General features: G+C 40.0%; 1 protein-coding gene across 1 annotated transcript in view; it reads left to right on the top strand.

Annotated features, from left to right (window-relative positions):
* The window catches only part of LOC139719728 (inositol polyphosphate 5-phosphatase OCRL-like), a 45,702-nt gene extending 39,201 nt beyond the window's left edge, over positions 1-6,501 (top strand). Inside the window, exons 18-24 of the mRNA XM_071631120.1 lie at positions 220-344; positions 1,065-1,175; positions 1,892-1,999; positions 2,940-3,024; positions 4,386-4,513; positions 4,976-5,087; positions 5,947-6,501. Of these exons, the coding sequence (XP_071487221.1) occupies positions 220-344; positions 1,065-1,175; positions 1,892-1,999; positions 2,940-3,024; positions 4,386-4,513; positions 4,976-5,087; positions 5,947-6,101 (824 nt within the window). The 3' untranslated portion in view covers positions 6,102-6,501. The remainder of the gene's footprint in view (positions 1-219; positions 345-1,064; positions 1,176-1,891; positions 2,000-2,939; positions 3,025-4,385; positions 4,514-4,975; positions 5,088-5,946) is intronic.
* The last annotated feature ends 9,109 nt before the right edge of the window (positions 6,502-15,610 follow it).

The raw sequence follows: 15,610 nt of genomic DNA, 5'->3' as shown, positions 1-15,610 counted from the left end.
ATGTGTTAGCTTGATTCATGGATGGACACGGATTGCTTATCATGGAAAAATTTGGTGGTAGGAAATCATTGGGGTCACATTGTGTTGTATCTATGTGTATGAGCAATGAAAATTAATGCAGGCAGTGCTCTGTGGTTGTTCAGAAGACTGCATTGATCTTAAATGGGCCATTCTTTAGCTGCTTCCTCTGACACTGTAATTTCCTTTTTTTCCCCACAGGAGACATGGTGGAGGTCAAGGTTACAGCATACATCGACAAGACAACGGCGTCAGCGTTCAACACCGGCCACGACAAAGCCGAGGACATACTGATTCTTCACCTGGAGAACGGCAAAGATTACTATATATCCTTTACAGCATGAAGTACCTGCTGCCTTTTGTCAGCTGATGTCTGTGCAATTTCATAGGTGTATTTGTAAATTTTTGCTCAGTTCTCTACCTGGATCTACTCTAGCGTTATGCAGTACCTTGGTAACTTTGGCCATCAAAATTCAACAGTCAAAAGAAAAAAAGAAAAAGAGGTTTCTTGGAAGATGTTGAGAGATTTCTTATGTGGTAGCAATCTGTAGAAACCATGTTGATTGTCGTGATTGCGATTTCCTATCATAGGTATTTATAAGTAGAACTAACTGAAAAAAAAAAATATTTTTTTATTCTTGTGCCCACTAGGATGCATTGCATATGTCTTATGTTTTTCTAAGCCAGTGTTGGAATCAAAAGTTTACATCTTAATGGGGACGTTTTCTGAAGTAATTACATCACAAATTGTAGTGTTGTCATCTACATTGTAAGGAGGGCAACATATGGAATTAAATAAAACTTCAAGAACTAATGGCTTTTGCAGGATGGTAAGGTTTTCCTCGGATGTCAATGACTGCTTCAGTAGTCTTTCTGCATTTAGTCAATCCATTATGTGTTTTGGGAAACTTCCCCTTTTTATCGTTGAAAGTCAGCATGTGTAACGGGGACTACAATTGTGTGCTACTGAAACTGTTCCAAGGTGTATGTTTAGAGCTCAGGAAGCAAAATTCCACTTGTTATGACATCCTTGACCACATGATCACATCACAGTAAGTGGTAGCTATCGGCCAAGCTGCTTCGGGGCGTCCATCGAGGCGCTGGTCAAGATGCACGAGCCCATCAGTGAGATGACCATGCAGGAAGTGGTGGACCTGGTGAGTTGAATGGTCAAGCTATAGGGGTCATCACAACCTTGCTGTTGGTTATTGCGTGTACAATGTATTTCAGAGATTGGATTACTGTTTAATTTAAATGATTTGAAATGATTTGATTTAAATTGATTTGTTTCATGTGACCACCAAGGAAGTAGTGAATGCTTGTATGCAAACAGCCATGGCTATAAGTCACTTTTGAATGACTAGGCAGAGAGGATTGAGTGCCTTGCCGAGGGAGACAACCGCGGCAGCCAGGGGATTTGAACCTGGGACCTTGTGATTGATAGTCCATGGGTGCATTTGAGTAGTGCTCTAAAGGGAACCAAAGTGAACTGAACCCAAAGAGATTTTTCTCCTCCCCACCACTAGAGGGCGGACTCTACAATGGGGTCAGTGATTTCATGGGGGCTGCCATTGACCCACTTAGTAATGGTGGACTTTGTGTACTGAAGAAACATTTTTATAGCCCGTATTATGCGAACTTTTGAACTTTTACGCGAGTACGCACTTCATGATTTGGCTGCTCCTCGGTTGCTCATTTTCCTTATGGACCAGAAAATATGAAAGACTCCCATCTTTCATCTTACCAGCAGTAGCCGTATGGTTTTGCTTTTGACAAAAATGCTGGTGTTTTACCTGCACAGCGCTGCTTGCATTGGGTACTCTATAATTAATCCCCCCCCCCCTTTCTTTCTTTCTTTTTCTCGGTGTGCCAGGAACAAAATGCCAAGGTAAAGGAGAGTGCTGCAGACTTCAAGAGTTATGACATTCCAAAGGAGATTTGGATGCTGGTAGATTACCTCTTCAGGAACGGCATTCAACAGGTGAGGGCGCCGTTTGGATCAGTGATTCTTCTCTTTGAGTTGCAACATTATTGAAGATGGACATATCTTACTTGATGACTGCAAGTATCATGTGACTCATTCAGTGGTTTTAAATCAATCCTGTGTTCAATAAATTTGATGCTGCTACTACCTTACCGATGGTAAGATCCCAGATGAGTTAGAAAATCCTCATGCTAGACAGACAAGAATGTGTGATGTGTGAGGCAAAGTTTATTTGATTACTGTATATGCTGAATATTTCGCGAGGTTTTTATTTTTCATGAATTTTGCAGGTCAGGTGCTATTCGCAAAATTAAAGACACCCGAAAATGTTGACTCTGATCACACTATAAATGTGACGTACGAGTATACATTTCGTTGTTTGGTACCAGACTCCACGATGCAAAATCGTCGGAAGTTCCGATTTGCGAAAATGTAGACTCGCTAAATATATGGCGTATACAGTATCTTATCAAAGACTCTACCAAAAATTCTTCATATTTGGTGAAAAGATATCTGAGCTATTTATATCATGTATTTATCTAATATGCATTGTTTTTATTACAGTTGTGCTTCGTACATTTTATTTTCAAATGTGTATTTTACATGTATGTACATGTGTATGTGTAACCATATGTAATGTTGTGATGTGAATGCTCTTTCTCTGTCTCTCCTGTATTCACCCATCTCCCCTCCTCCTTGCGTTTCTTCTTCTTTATCTATTTCTCATTTATCTCTCACACAACTATCTCTCATTGTTCCTTTTTCTACCTGCCAATGCTATCTTCCTACCTTTCATCTACAACTCTCTATCTCTTTTTCTCTCTGACTCTGTATCGATCTCATTCTCCCCCTTACGTACCTCTCCCACCTCTTCACCTCCCCTCCCACCCCCCCCCCCCCCCTCGCCTCTCCTGTGCTCGTCTTACCCCTTCAACAGGAGAACCTGTTTAGCCAGGAGGGTCTACATGCAGAGGTGCTGGCCATCAGGGACTTCCTGGATACGGGCTTCCCAGAGGAGATTCGTATCCTTTCCACCACTAGGGGGCGCTGCTCACCTACACCCATTCTCATCTCAAAATTGTTTGTTTTTTAGTGCAAACATGGTTGGGGTCTTGAATCAAGACATATTTATCTAGCTTAGGCTTTTATGCTCTTTGATTACCAGTTAACACATTCACTGCTTTGAACCGTATCCGGGCAATTACCCCCAGAGTGCAATTACCCCCATGCTAAATACTGTCTAGTGGTGAGATTAGACCAAAGATTAGGGTTAGGGTTAGGTGTATGGTCAAGAGTTTTGGTTAGGGTTAGTATTAGGTTCAGGATTAGGATTAGGATTAGGGCCAGGGGAAGGGGAAGGGTCTGTGGTAGCTGTCCAGGGGGTAATTGCCCTAGACCCCTTTACTCCCTTCAGAAATTGGCACAGATGAACTGGAGCTAATCCTTGAATGAATAAGGATGAAATTTATTTTTGTACCTATCCAATCACTGTTGTCCCACAATTTCTTTCATGTGGGACTATTGCATTTTTACACGTAAATGAATATGTCCGACTTGCTTACACAGCAGCTACAGTGTAAGTGTATAGATACAATAATACTAATTATTATACATACAAGCCACTTTTTCGATACAATAAAACCATGTATCAATATTCCTGCAAGGGGTTTACTTAATGACGTACAATATTGTTAGCATAATACCTGTCCTATGCATTTTACATTACCCGTATCAATGGAGAAAAGGAGTACAATATTGTTTCCAATATTGTACTCTGCTGTCAATATCGTACTCAAATGTTTCTTTATACGCGCGCGCGCAGTATCGCGTCCTCGCGTAAGAAAGTGCAGTGGCATTGCGCGATGAGGTTGAGAATGCGCGCAGGGGTTGAGAAATGCGCGATAAGGTTGAGAAATGCATGCCATTACCGTGCGTAGATACACGTACGTATACAAGTTGAAAGGTTAGATTTTGTAAACAATAAATTGGTGAGTGAAACCCTTTTTCATTTTTTTTTTTCCTTTTTGAAAATTGAATGTGATGTTGTAGTGGAAAGTGGTTTGTATGTATAATTATAATAATACTGGATTTCTTTCATGGTATATCAGATATATTGCATTCATCAACATGAATATTGCACTCGTCTTCGACTCGTGCAATATTCATGTTGATGAATGCAATATATCTGATATACCACTCAAGTGCATCCAATATTATATAAGTATAGGGTTAGAAAGATGAATGATGCAACAGAGATAACCTAATGATGATCATGTGGTCTGAACATACACACATCACTCTATGAATGATACTGTACTGATGAGTCTCGTGACAGTTTAAAATCAACCGCACAGTGTCATGACCCTTAACCTTTAACCCCCAGCTGGCAACATCCACTCAGTAGCGGAGTCTCTTCTGGTGTTCCTGGCCAGCCTCAGGGAACCAGTCATCCCGTACAAGTGCTACCAGAAGTGTCTCGACGGGGCCAACAATTTTGTGCTGTGCAAACAGGTTAGTAGTGCATTGATTTTACCCTTAACATGTGTTGTTCAAGATGGTCCAAATTATACTAGCCTAAAAAGAAAAAGAAGTTACAAGACAAAAAGAAAGTTAAAATAAAGTGAACTTGTATCATGAAGTTATTTCAGGATCATGTCTTTTAAATAAAATGAGTGTAAAAAACCCTGTAATATACAGTTTTTGATTAACTACATTAATACAGGGCCCCGTCTTATAAAGCCTTCAAATCAATCACAAGTCCCCAAATCAATCGCAACTTGCATTGAAGCCCTCAAAAAACTTGTGATTGATTTCTATCACAAGTCTTTATAAGACAGGCCTAGGTTACATTTGACCATTGACTATTCATTGGCCCACAGAACAACCCCCCCCCCCCCCTTAAAAGCATCCCACAGTCTGTGTACAGTACACGAGACTTGAGGCCTCATGGCCAATTTCTCCATCTCCTCCTAGATCATGAAGCAGCTCCCGAAGTGTCATCGGAACGTCTTCAAGTACTTGACGGCCCTCATCAGGGAACTCCTCCTGCACAATGACGACAACAAACTGGATGCCAAGACACTAGGTGAGGTCCTGGGGCCTGTTTTATGAAGAGTTAAAATTGATTTATAGTTGATTTCAACTGTTAGTCTAAAGCAGCCTGCGTGGTAAGGAAATTTAAAATTGATTTTATCTTTTGATAAAACGGGGTCCAGGTCTGCTATCTCTTTGTACCCTCTCCTATAAGAACCAGAGCTGCTTGGTCTCCCTGATCCTGCTGGGAGCTCTTTGAAAACACATGTATCTCCTATAAGAACCAAAGCTGCTAGATCTCCCCGATTCTGCTGGGAGCTCTGTGAAAACACATGTTTTCCTTTAACCTGTTGAGGACGAGTCCCAAATGTATGCGGGCAGGTGTCTATGGGAAATGCGTATTGTAGCAAAAATCAAACCATCCTCAACGGGTTAAAGAAGTTCACCCCAAAAATAGATTAACTCTCAAAGAAAGAGAAAAAAATTCCCCACAGAACATTCCAAAAATGAATGGTGCAATTTCTTGTATATATTTGGGCAGACCACTTCATTGGGTGTGCACCCTGCTCTTTTCGAGGAATAAAGCGGGATTTTTTTTACCTGCATGAGTTGTGACTGTCTCACACACGGGACTTCGATGACAAAGTATTTTCACCTCTTACTATTTGATAAAGGGGATGGCATGATAACACACAGCATTGCTCATCAAGACTCACAGGCCTCAAAGACGAGTCATTTAATTGCAAGGCAGAGACTCTACTGTCCTAACCACTTCTTTGCCTAGCTGTTCATTGTGGAAAACAGATGCACTTTATTAATAGCTTAGAATTTTGCCTCATACCTATGTGATGATAGCCATCTGTTACCTTATCCCTTATTCTTTTCTCTCTGTATGTTTTTATTTATGACAGCAACCATCTTTGGCGAACTCTTCCTCCGCTGTCCTCCGGAGGATCGCGAGAAGGAGGAGCAGGCAGTGAGGAGTAGGACCACAAATCGGCAGCAGATCACGCGCAAGAAGGCTACTTTCGTCTACCAGTTCATCATCAACGAGTACGATGACTGATATCCACGACCTGCTTGGGGAACTTTGTACTTCTGTTATTTGGAGGCGCAAGTGAGCCATCGACATTTCCATTTCGTGTGATTACATGAGGACATCAGAATGGCGAACTTTGAAAATCATTGAAGAATCAAGGGATACTAAGTGTGGTGAATCTATTCATGAACTATCATTGTACAGTACAATTTTCCTGGTAAATACATTTTATAGTTCATATTGCGTAACCGTGAAGGACTGGCAAGCCAGTAGACCAGAGCGTAATATGATTGTTGATCGAATTGACAACAGAAAGAAACAGCCTAGTTTTTTGGCCCCAGCTTGTAACAATCTTTCAACACAAAGTGACGTCAAGTTCAGGGGAGGTGTTCCAACATGAAATATGGCAAGAATCCTCAGAAATGAATCCTGGTACGATGGTGTAAGAGCTTACATCATCTCTTTTTGCAAGAAAGCAGTGCAATTCAAAGGATAGTTATGCTGCTTAATTGTTTGCCTGTTTTTTATATGGATAAAGTTCAGGTCGATGGGCCTCGGGGAGTGAGTCTGGGCAAGATCAGGTCAATGAGAGTATACACCCCGTTCTTTGTGAGAAGTGATGTAGGAGGTTTTCTGTTTGATTGTTTGTTTGTTTGTTTAGAGTGCCTGCGTGAACTTCAGCTCGCTCATACGTGATCGGTTATCCATAGTGTGTATGTCCCGTCTGAGTATTACATGCACTTTACAGTGCCTCAGCTGATGGCATCTTTGTTGAGTCTGGAACCAGGGACATCTTGTTCATGCAGCAGACACATATATCAACAGACCCATTGCCCTACCCACTTGCATAAAACATTGTGTACAACTGTGACGCGAAGTAGTTGTGCTTGTCAGGTTATGAACAAAAATGCAAAGGATACAGCAAGGATTCTTCCAGTTACTTCTGGAAAGAAAAATGTAAAGAAATCTTCAGTGAGTATAAATACATTCATACAGTATTGCGGTGTATTGATATCACTCCCAAGATAACTAGAGCACTCGCACAGGAGACCCGTTCGAGCACATCCCCCGAACCCGTCTCCCATACCCCATCTGGATTACTTTTTAGGCCAGCATGTTGTATAATATGGCAACTGTCGCAGGATAAAATCTGACGAGAAATAAGGTTATATATAACACATACAAGGAATATGACATGTCATCCTATAAAAGTTTGAACAATGAGAGCGCTGGCAATGACAACTTTTGTTACCTAGAAAAACTCCCCATAAACCTCAATAGCAAGTTCGAATAAAATCCGACACGAAATGTGGCTGATAGAGCATGCACAAGAAATGTGACTGGCATCCAAGTTGAAGCACTTAGGGCACCATCCACCACCCACAAACTGTTGTGTCCTATATGTACATGTAGAATGACAATCCGTTCACTGATCCTCAGCAAGTCTGAATAAAATCCCATGAGAAATGAGGTTACATGTAGTACAGCACTTACAAGAAATATGACAAGGCATCCTTAAAAGTTGGAACAATGAGGGCGCTGTCAATGGAAACTTTTGTTCAATTCAATTCAATTCAATTCAAAGTTTATTTCATTTTTCGACAAAACATATGTTTCACTTCCTTTGATAACAGAGAATAAGGTAAATAGAACGTAGTGGAATGAAAAGACTGTACAGCAATTGAGGACCTATAGTAATCATACATTGTAGAGTAAAAAAGAAACAGAAGTGATCAAAGTGAAGTACAAGTATACCGTTGCTTAAAGTGCGACAAATGGAGGGACCCACTAAAAAGACAGAGCTTATGTGGGCCTTGTAGTATGTGGGCCCCTCTTGTTACCAAAAGTAATCCCCAACAAACCTCCATAGCAAGTTTGAAAAAAAAATCCGACAAGAAATGTGGCTTATAGAGCAAATTGTGATAAAGGAAATGTGACATGGCCTCCAAGTCGGAACACTGAGGGCGCCGTCACCACAAACTGTTGTGTCCTTCATGTAGAATGACCACCCATACACCTCCTTAGCAAGTCTGAGTAAAATCCAGTAACAATCATGTTATTGCATAAATAAGCACTTTTGCAAATTTTGACATGATCGGGGTGACCTTTGACCCTGTAAAAGGTAGAACAGTGAGGGCAGCATTATCAATAGGTATAAGTGTATGGATTTAACTATACGTGTAATACATTTACATACCAAATTAAAAAAAAAATCGGTTAAAGGGGAAGGCTAGTAACCGATCAGTGGGAATCAGTGGGAATGCTGAGGGATGATTGTTCCAATCCTTGAGGGATTCATTTAAGAGTACAATATATATCTACTGTTGTGTTATTATTTGCTTCAGAATGGTCTCATAATCAGGTAATGTGCAGATTAATGCCCCGTCACTGACCAGGCACGCTAACCTGGAAACATTAAACTGCACATTACGTGAATATGAGACCATTCTGAAGCAAATAATTTTCAGTCAACAATAGATATATGATGAACTCTTAAATTAATCGCACAAGGATTGGAACAATCATCCTTCAGCATTCCCACTGATTCCCACTGATCAGTTACTAGCCATCCCCTTTAAGAAACAAGGCCGGCGTCGCACATACAAGCAGACCCTGTTAAACCTACTTTTTCATGTATAAAAACGGAACAAGTGAGGGCGCCACCACCACCAAAAAAAAAAAAAAAACATTAGGCATCTTCATTTCACTGTAATGCACCTTTTTGCCAAATTTGAAGAAAATCTGATAAGAAATGTAGCTGATAGAGCGCACACAAGAATTGTGACATGGCATCCAAGTCGGAACACTGAGGGCGCCGTCACCACAAAATGTTGTGTCCTTCATGTAAAATGACCACCCATTCACCTCCTAAGCAAGTCTGGATAAAATCCGTTGAGTAACAATCAAGTTATTGCATGAAAAAAAAAAACACTTTTGCAAATTTTGACATGATCAGGGTAAGGGTGGTACAGTGAGGGCAGCATTATCAATAGGTATAGGTGTATAGATTTGACTATAATGATACATTTACATACCAACTTTGAAAGAAAAAAAGAAAATCGGTCGAGAAACAAGGCCTCACAAGGACATACAAGCAGACCCTGTTAAATTTACCTTTTCATGTATAAAGACGGAACAAGTGAGGGCGCCATCACCAATTATACTTCTTCCTTTCACCATAGTACACTTTCATGCCAAATTTTTGAGAAAATCTGATAAGAACTGCAGCCAGTAGAGCGCTCACAAGAAAATCTCTGCGGTGGACGCAGGTACAATGTATATCAAGCAAGCCAGGGTTTTGTTACTTCCTGATACATCCAATGTGTACATGCTTTCGTTTGAAGTATACAATATTCTGTTTGTCATTAGAGTAATCGGCAAACGTTACCAAAAGGCAGAGAGCTGGTCACATGATGTTTCCTGCAGAAAGTCACTACATAAAAATTTTCATATAGGTGTTTGTTATTTACATGTATTTGTTATCGTCTTTTTTGACTGGTTCAAGTGTCAGAAATCTGCATTGACTAAGAGGTCCTGATACAATGGATATTTTTGCCCTTGCAAAAAAAAAGGGGGGGGGAGGGAGTGCCCTGGCCATCCTCCCCAACCCACTTGGTGCACCCAAAATAGTACTGATACATTAATATCACATTTTACATAAAAATAATTACCCAATTTAAAAAAAAAATCACTAAGAGGCACAATAAAAAAATTAAAAATTTAGACTATTTCAATATAGTTTTCAAATTAATATATGTGTAACTTCCAACCTTTCTAACTCCATTAAGATATCAAAGGGCGTTTTCTATATAACAAAACTAAAAAAAAAATGATTATATGTATCTCAGCTCATGAATGGTTTGCATATAACCTGACTCGCTTACAAATGCATACAAATGATGTACAAGGTGTGTGTAGATTTTGTGATTCCATATAAGCCATATTCCCTTGCAGTATTTCACATAAACATAATGCATTGACACAATTAACAAAGCAGAACACCAAAAAAAAAAAAAAAAAAAAAAAAGACCGCAAGACCGTGTGCAGCTGATCCCATACGATGGGATCCCATAAAAAGGCACATAGCTGTCTTGGAAAGTCTTTGTGTGCAGGCTTTCAGATGCTGGTACATGCAGATCTTTCATAACGATTACTTGCAGCCATTGATATGGGGTCATCCCACGAGACCGACACCCACGAGTCATACGGTCCACGAGACCGACATCAAAACTAGGTCCATGAGTTATACGGTTCACGAATCATACAATAACAGCCCATGAGTTCAACACTACGCACAAAAGGCTCACGAGACCGACACTAAGCAAAGAAAGCCCACGAGACAGACACTACGCAATAAAGGCTCACGAGACCGACACTAGGCAAACAGAGCTACCAAGTCTCACGCATTCTGAGTGAGACTCAAGCATTTAGGGGCCATCTCACGATCTCACGCATGGCATCCATTTTTCTCACGCATTGGGAAAAGTCTGCAACTTAGGCCTATAATGAGCATAGCCCAAAGGATAAAAGTGATAGTTGCAATTGAAGGTGTATTTCCCTTTTGTCTTTCAAAATAAGTAAGAATAGTCACTTAAGTACCACCTGATCGCACCATAAGAGTTAAAAATTGAAAAAGCTCCCTACCGTGGGAGGGGTAAAAAAAAAACCCTCCCACCCTCGCTAGCGCACATTCGCGCGCCGAGATGCAGAGTCATGAAAATCTCACTCATAATTTTTTTTTTTTAACTTGGCATCCCTGGGCAAAGAAGGCTCACGAGACCGACACTAGGAAAAGAAGGCTCACGAGACCGATAGAATGAACAGCGCCATCTACATATCAATTACAAATATGTAACTGTTCAGGGTGTTCCATGAAGGGGAAAAGACATACTGGCTGGTGCAATTTCGTCACGCTATCGAGCGAGAGATTGTAACCAATTGCGCAGCACCATCTACATATCAACGACATCAAGTATGTATTTCTACACGTGTGGCATTTTGGGGCAGTTTTGTCACTCTACGGGGGGGGGGGGGGCGACATTGTTATTATAAAAAAAAAATTAAACTTGTCCACTTCATGGGACCCCCTCAAAAAAAAAAAATGTTTGAACAAATAATAGAGGACAAGAACGATGTACAGTGTATATGGTTTAATTTTAGATGCCATCGTGCTATTTTTATTAGGCTTTCCTAATTTCTAGATAGACGGTGGACAGGATATAAGTTTTCTTTCTCCCTTTTTTTTTTTTTTTTGCTTCACTAGTTAAGTAGGCCTTATTTGATATCCTATCCGCCTGCTTATACCCGCCTGCTTAGAGTTCAATTTGTAATTTTCTCTGTAACTATAATGTATGACATTCAACGGATAAAAACGTTTTATATCGCAGCGATTCACCTCGATTTGTGGCTTGTGTTTGTAAAATTATTCTTCTCAAAACGGTACATTTTTCATGAAATAGAATAGCTGTTTGATTCATGGATGCATCTTCTTTCTCCGAATCCTTAACGCTACCTTAATATTGTAGACGATCACATTATTTTCTGTGAATTTATACTAAGCCCTTCGAAAAAAGTTTGGAAATCTGAGTTTGATCAATCATTTCTCATCTTTCCTTATTAATAATTCATTTGTGCTTAGTACCACAGAAAGATTGTTTAATTCCCTTTAAAATGATACCATACTTGTTATGATTATCGTATCCATTGAGGTGCAGTGCTTACAAATATGAGGTAAAGTCAGAATTGAAAAGCTGCAAAATGGCCCAATTTTTTATGTCCATAATGCAGTTTCCTCGTGATGAGTGAGTTCCCCATTTTTTCTTTGGTGTCCATTTACTGTAACATCAGCATTTTTTTTTTTGGAGTGAAACATGTATGCGTTCAACCAAACAGAAAAAAAACACACACACACACACACACACACACACACACACAAACGATCACGACTCAAACCATTTCATCTCACAGAACCTCGCCACATTAACCGCAACAAAGACATAAAGAGGTGAAATGACATGGTCTTGATTTTATTGGAATTTCATCTTCATTTTGTTTTCATTTTGTCGTTATTTTGTGTTTACTTTACGTTTGCTTTGTCTTTACAATTATTATCGTCAATGAACATGATCGGGGCTCAGCATCTGGTGGACGATCCAAGTTCTTGCACCACCGCCTGGCACCGTGTCCCCATTTTTGCTGTTGATTGGCGTCAACCAGTATCTGACGGAGTCCTGCCTTATGTCGTTGCATTTGTGACCCGCTTCCCCACTGCTCGACCATGTTGATCCCCAAAATGTTCTATGGGGTTGAGGTTGGGGCTGGATACAGGCCAGTCTATTTCTAATGATGCCCTCACTCCCTCGAGGAAGTTGCGGACATGTCTCGCTTTATGTAATTTTGCTTTGTCATCCTTTTGAAGCATCTCACCTTAAACTTGCCCTATGGCGAGGGGTTTTTGAACATTACTTACAAGTGGCATGATGTACAACCATATAAAACTTGATGAGCTATCAAAATTGCCTGGCATGCCACCACTGAAAACTTGAATGTGAAGTTAAGATGTCTATTGAAAATTGCCTTCATGGCTGACCAGTTGAGAACAAAAGACATAACACAAAAGAACATGTTCTTTATGTACTCCTCACGACCATGCTCATTCACAAGGACAGTTCTTGTTCGTTTTGCAACTTTTCAATGCACACCTTATCAGACACTTTTGAGCCCTGTTCTTTACTTGATAACATAATCATAATGATTAAGATATCATTTTAAAGAGAATATAATTTTCTTTCCATTGATATCAAGCATGTATTGTATAGTGCTTACAAACTGGAGAAATTTATAACTGTCTGAAGTCAACTTTTTTGAAGGGTTTAAATCGACACCTTTGCAGATGAATACCCCCTCCCTCCATATCATGTAAAGCAGGTGTGCACTGCAACATTGATCATTTTATTAAATATTTTCTTGTAAACTTCATCAGACAATCATACAGCCAGATATTTTTCGAGTTGGTTGATCTGAATGGCCACATCATTTCATTTCATTTATTTTTTTTAAGTAGGTGTGTACCGGTAGTGTTTTACGGAAAGGGAAAGGAGGGTGTTTTGACATTTTCGAAATTAAAGGACAAGTTCACCTTCATAAACATAAGGATTGAGAAAATGCAACAATATTAGTAAAACACATCAGTGAAAGTTTGAGGAAAATTGGACAATCGATGCAAAAGTTATGAATTTTTTAAATTTTTGTGTTGGAACCGCTGGATGAGGAGACTACTACAGCTTGTGAGTCATATGCGTACAACAGTATAAAGAAAATGTAAAAGAAAATTCAACATATTTTCACTTTTTTTCGCATAATAAAAGAGCACTTGACTTGCCTCTTTCTAAAGGCAGGGGGAATAATATTACCCATAACATTTGTCGGTAACGAGTCAGGGGAATGTGTACTTTTTTCAAAAGATGGAATTTCGTGAAATTCTCTTTATATTTTCCTTATATTGTTGTACGCATGTGACATCTAAGTTATTCATACACTGCAGTAGTCTTCTCATCCAGCGGGTACTGCACAAAAACTTCAAAAATTCATAACTTTTGAACGGATTGTCTGATTTTCCTCAAACTTTCAATGATGTGTTCTACTAATATTGCTACATTCTCTCAATCCTTATGTTTATGAAGGTGAACTTGTCCTTTAATGTGGAAAGATCTCATGCACACTTTTACTGAATTTTGTTCATTTTTTTCACAAACACTCACACATGCCGCAAACACAAAGATCTTGAACAGTTCAGGGGGTAACGGAGGGCAACTAACAGGGTAATACCCTAACAACTCTCCTTTCCCATCTCTCATTATCGTCCTTATGCTATTATCTGGACACCCTATACAATTAATTGATCTATAGGTGGCGCTGTTCATTCTGTCGGTCTCGTGGGCCGCCTATGCCTAGTGTCGGTCTCGTAAGCCTCTTTTGTCTAGTGTCGGTCTCGTGAGCTTTGTTTGCGTTGTGTCGGTCTCGTGAACCTAAGCGTAGTGTCGGTCTCGTGGGCTTTGTTTACGTAGTGTCAGTTTCATGAGCCTTCTATGCGTAGTGTCTAACTCATCGGTTGTATAACTCGTGGGCTCATTTTGCTTGATGTCGAACTCGTGGGCATTATTTACTTAGTGTCGAACCGGAGTCGTGGGCTGTATAATTAGTGGGCGGTATGACTCGTGAGCTGTATGACTTGTGGGCTGTATGACTTGTGGGCTGTATGACTCGTGGGTGTCGGTCTCGTGACGTGCACCCTAAAATCTTGGTATGCGAACATGTTTTTACATGTATTAGCTAAAAATAGAAATTTTCCGAAATTCATGTATGACATACATGAAAAATTGTGAGGGTATGACATCATCAACTCGCTCATTTGAATATTCATAAAGACCGCATGGTCAAGAATTGTTTTCCGAAAAAATATAAAATTTCACATATCTGATTTTCCCTATTTCTTGTCCGATTTGTGTATCGTTCTGTATGGAATAGTTTTCTCTTTCTTTTAGAGTGTATTTATTTTAGGGTGGATTTCCTCTTTGAAAAAAAAAAGAGAGAAAGGAGGCCGTCTTCGACATGAGGATGCAATATTCTGTTGTTTAGCATCGTACAGCGTCATTTTTTTTTTTCCGGCAGTCTGTATTGCTAAACTCCGAGGGCAGTAAACGCACTGCAAATCATCGATCTGCTCTTTTAACCTTCTGCAAATGTGATTCTGAATATTATTTCACTTCTCTTTGGGCCCAATAGACAGGTTCTGTAAAGTATTCAGATTTTATGCATACTTTCTTCACAAATATTGCCCGTAACAACCTCAAAGCTTGCCGGAGGCTTGCCCTAACAATACCTAGCAACAACTATGTGAATTCCTGCCCAAAGAACGTAATTTAGGCAGGAATTGATCACTGATAAAATAAAACAATGAAAACAAGAAAGCTAAATTTCCCAAAAACTCGAATGGATGATCAGATTTCACCAAATGTATGATGTAGGCCTATATCCCTATAGATGATTGTCTTGAAGAAATGACGATATGTCAGTCATGGCTGCTTGGCTGGGGTTTTCCCCTCTCTCGGATTTGCTCGTCAACTTTACTTAATATTCTTATGAATAAACTCTCCTTATTACCCGATTGCTGGCTTCCACTAATTCCACCACCATCTTACTCTACCAGGAGGAGAAAGGGTTGTCAATTGGTGAAAGAAAGCTGCTGGCACCGCGGTGAATGTTACCTTGGGTGACTGGAGCACTGTTCAGTTGGACACAAGTCGGGGCAAAAGCTGCTGGCACCAGTAAATGTTTGCTAGAGCTTTCATAATTTCAGCAAAAGTTTTCAGAGTCTGCCAGGCAAATGAGTCATAGCTAGGGACTTACACTGCCGCCATCCCACCCCGTGACTGCCGTGTGAGACAGGAGTGCAAGCTCGGCTATGCTTATACCAGAAAGAAGCCCTCACTTAATTTACTCCAACAATATTTGCAATTCATCGGAAAGATGGATGG

The sequence above is a fragment of the Diadema antillarum genome, unplaced genomic scaffold (genome assembly GCF_040938485.1).
Source record: "Diadema antillarum isolate AM-2024a unplaced genomic scaffold, OU_Dant_1.0 scf00000114, whole genome shotgun sequence".
NCBI lineage: Eukaryota > Metazoa > Echinodermata > Echinoidea > Diadematoida > Diadematidae > Diadema > Diadema antillarum.
Note: the sequence above shows the minus strand (reverse complement) of the source record. Positions and strands in the feature narration are given on the sequence as shown.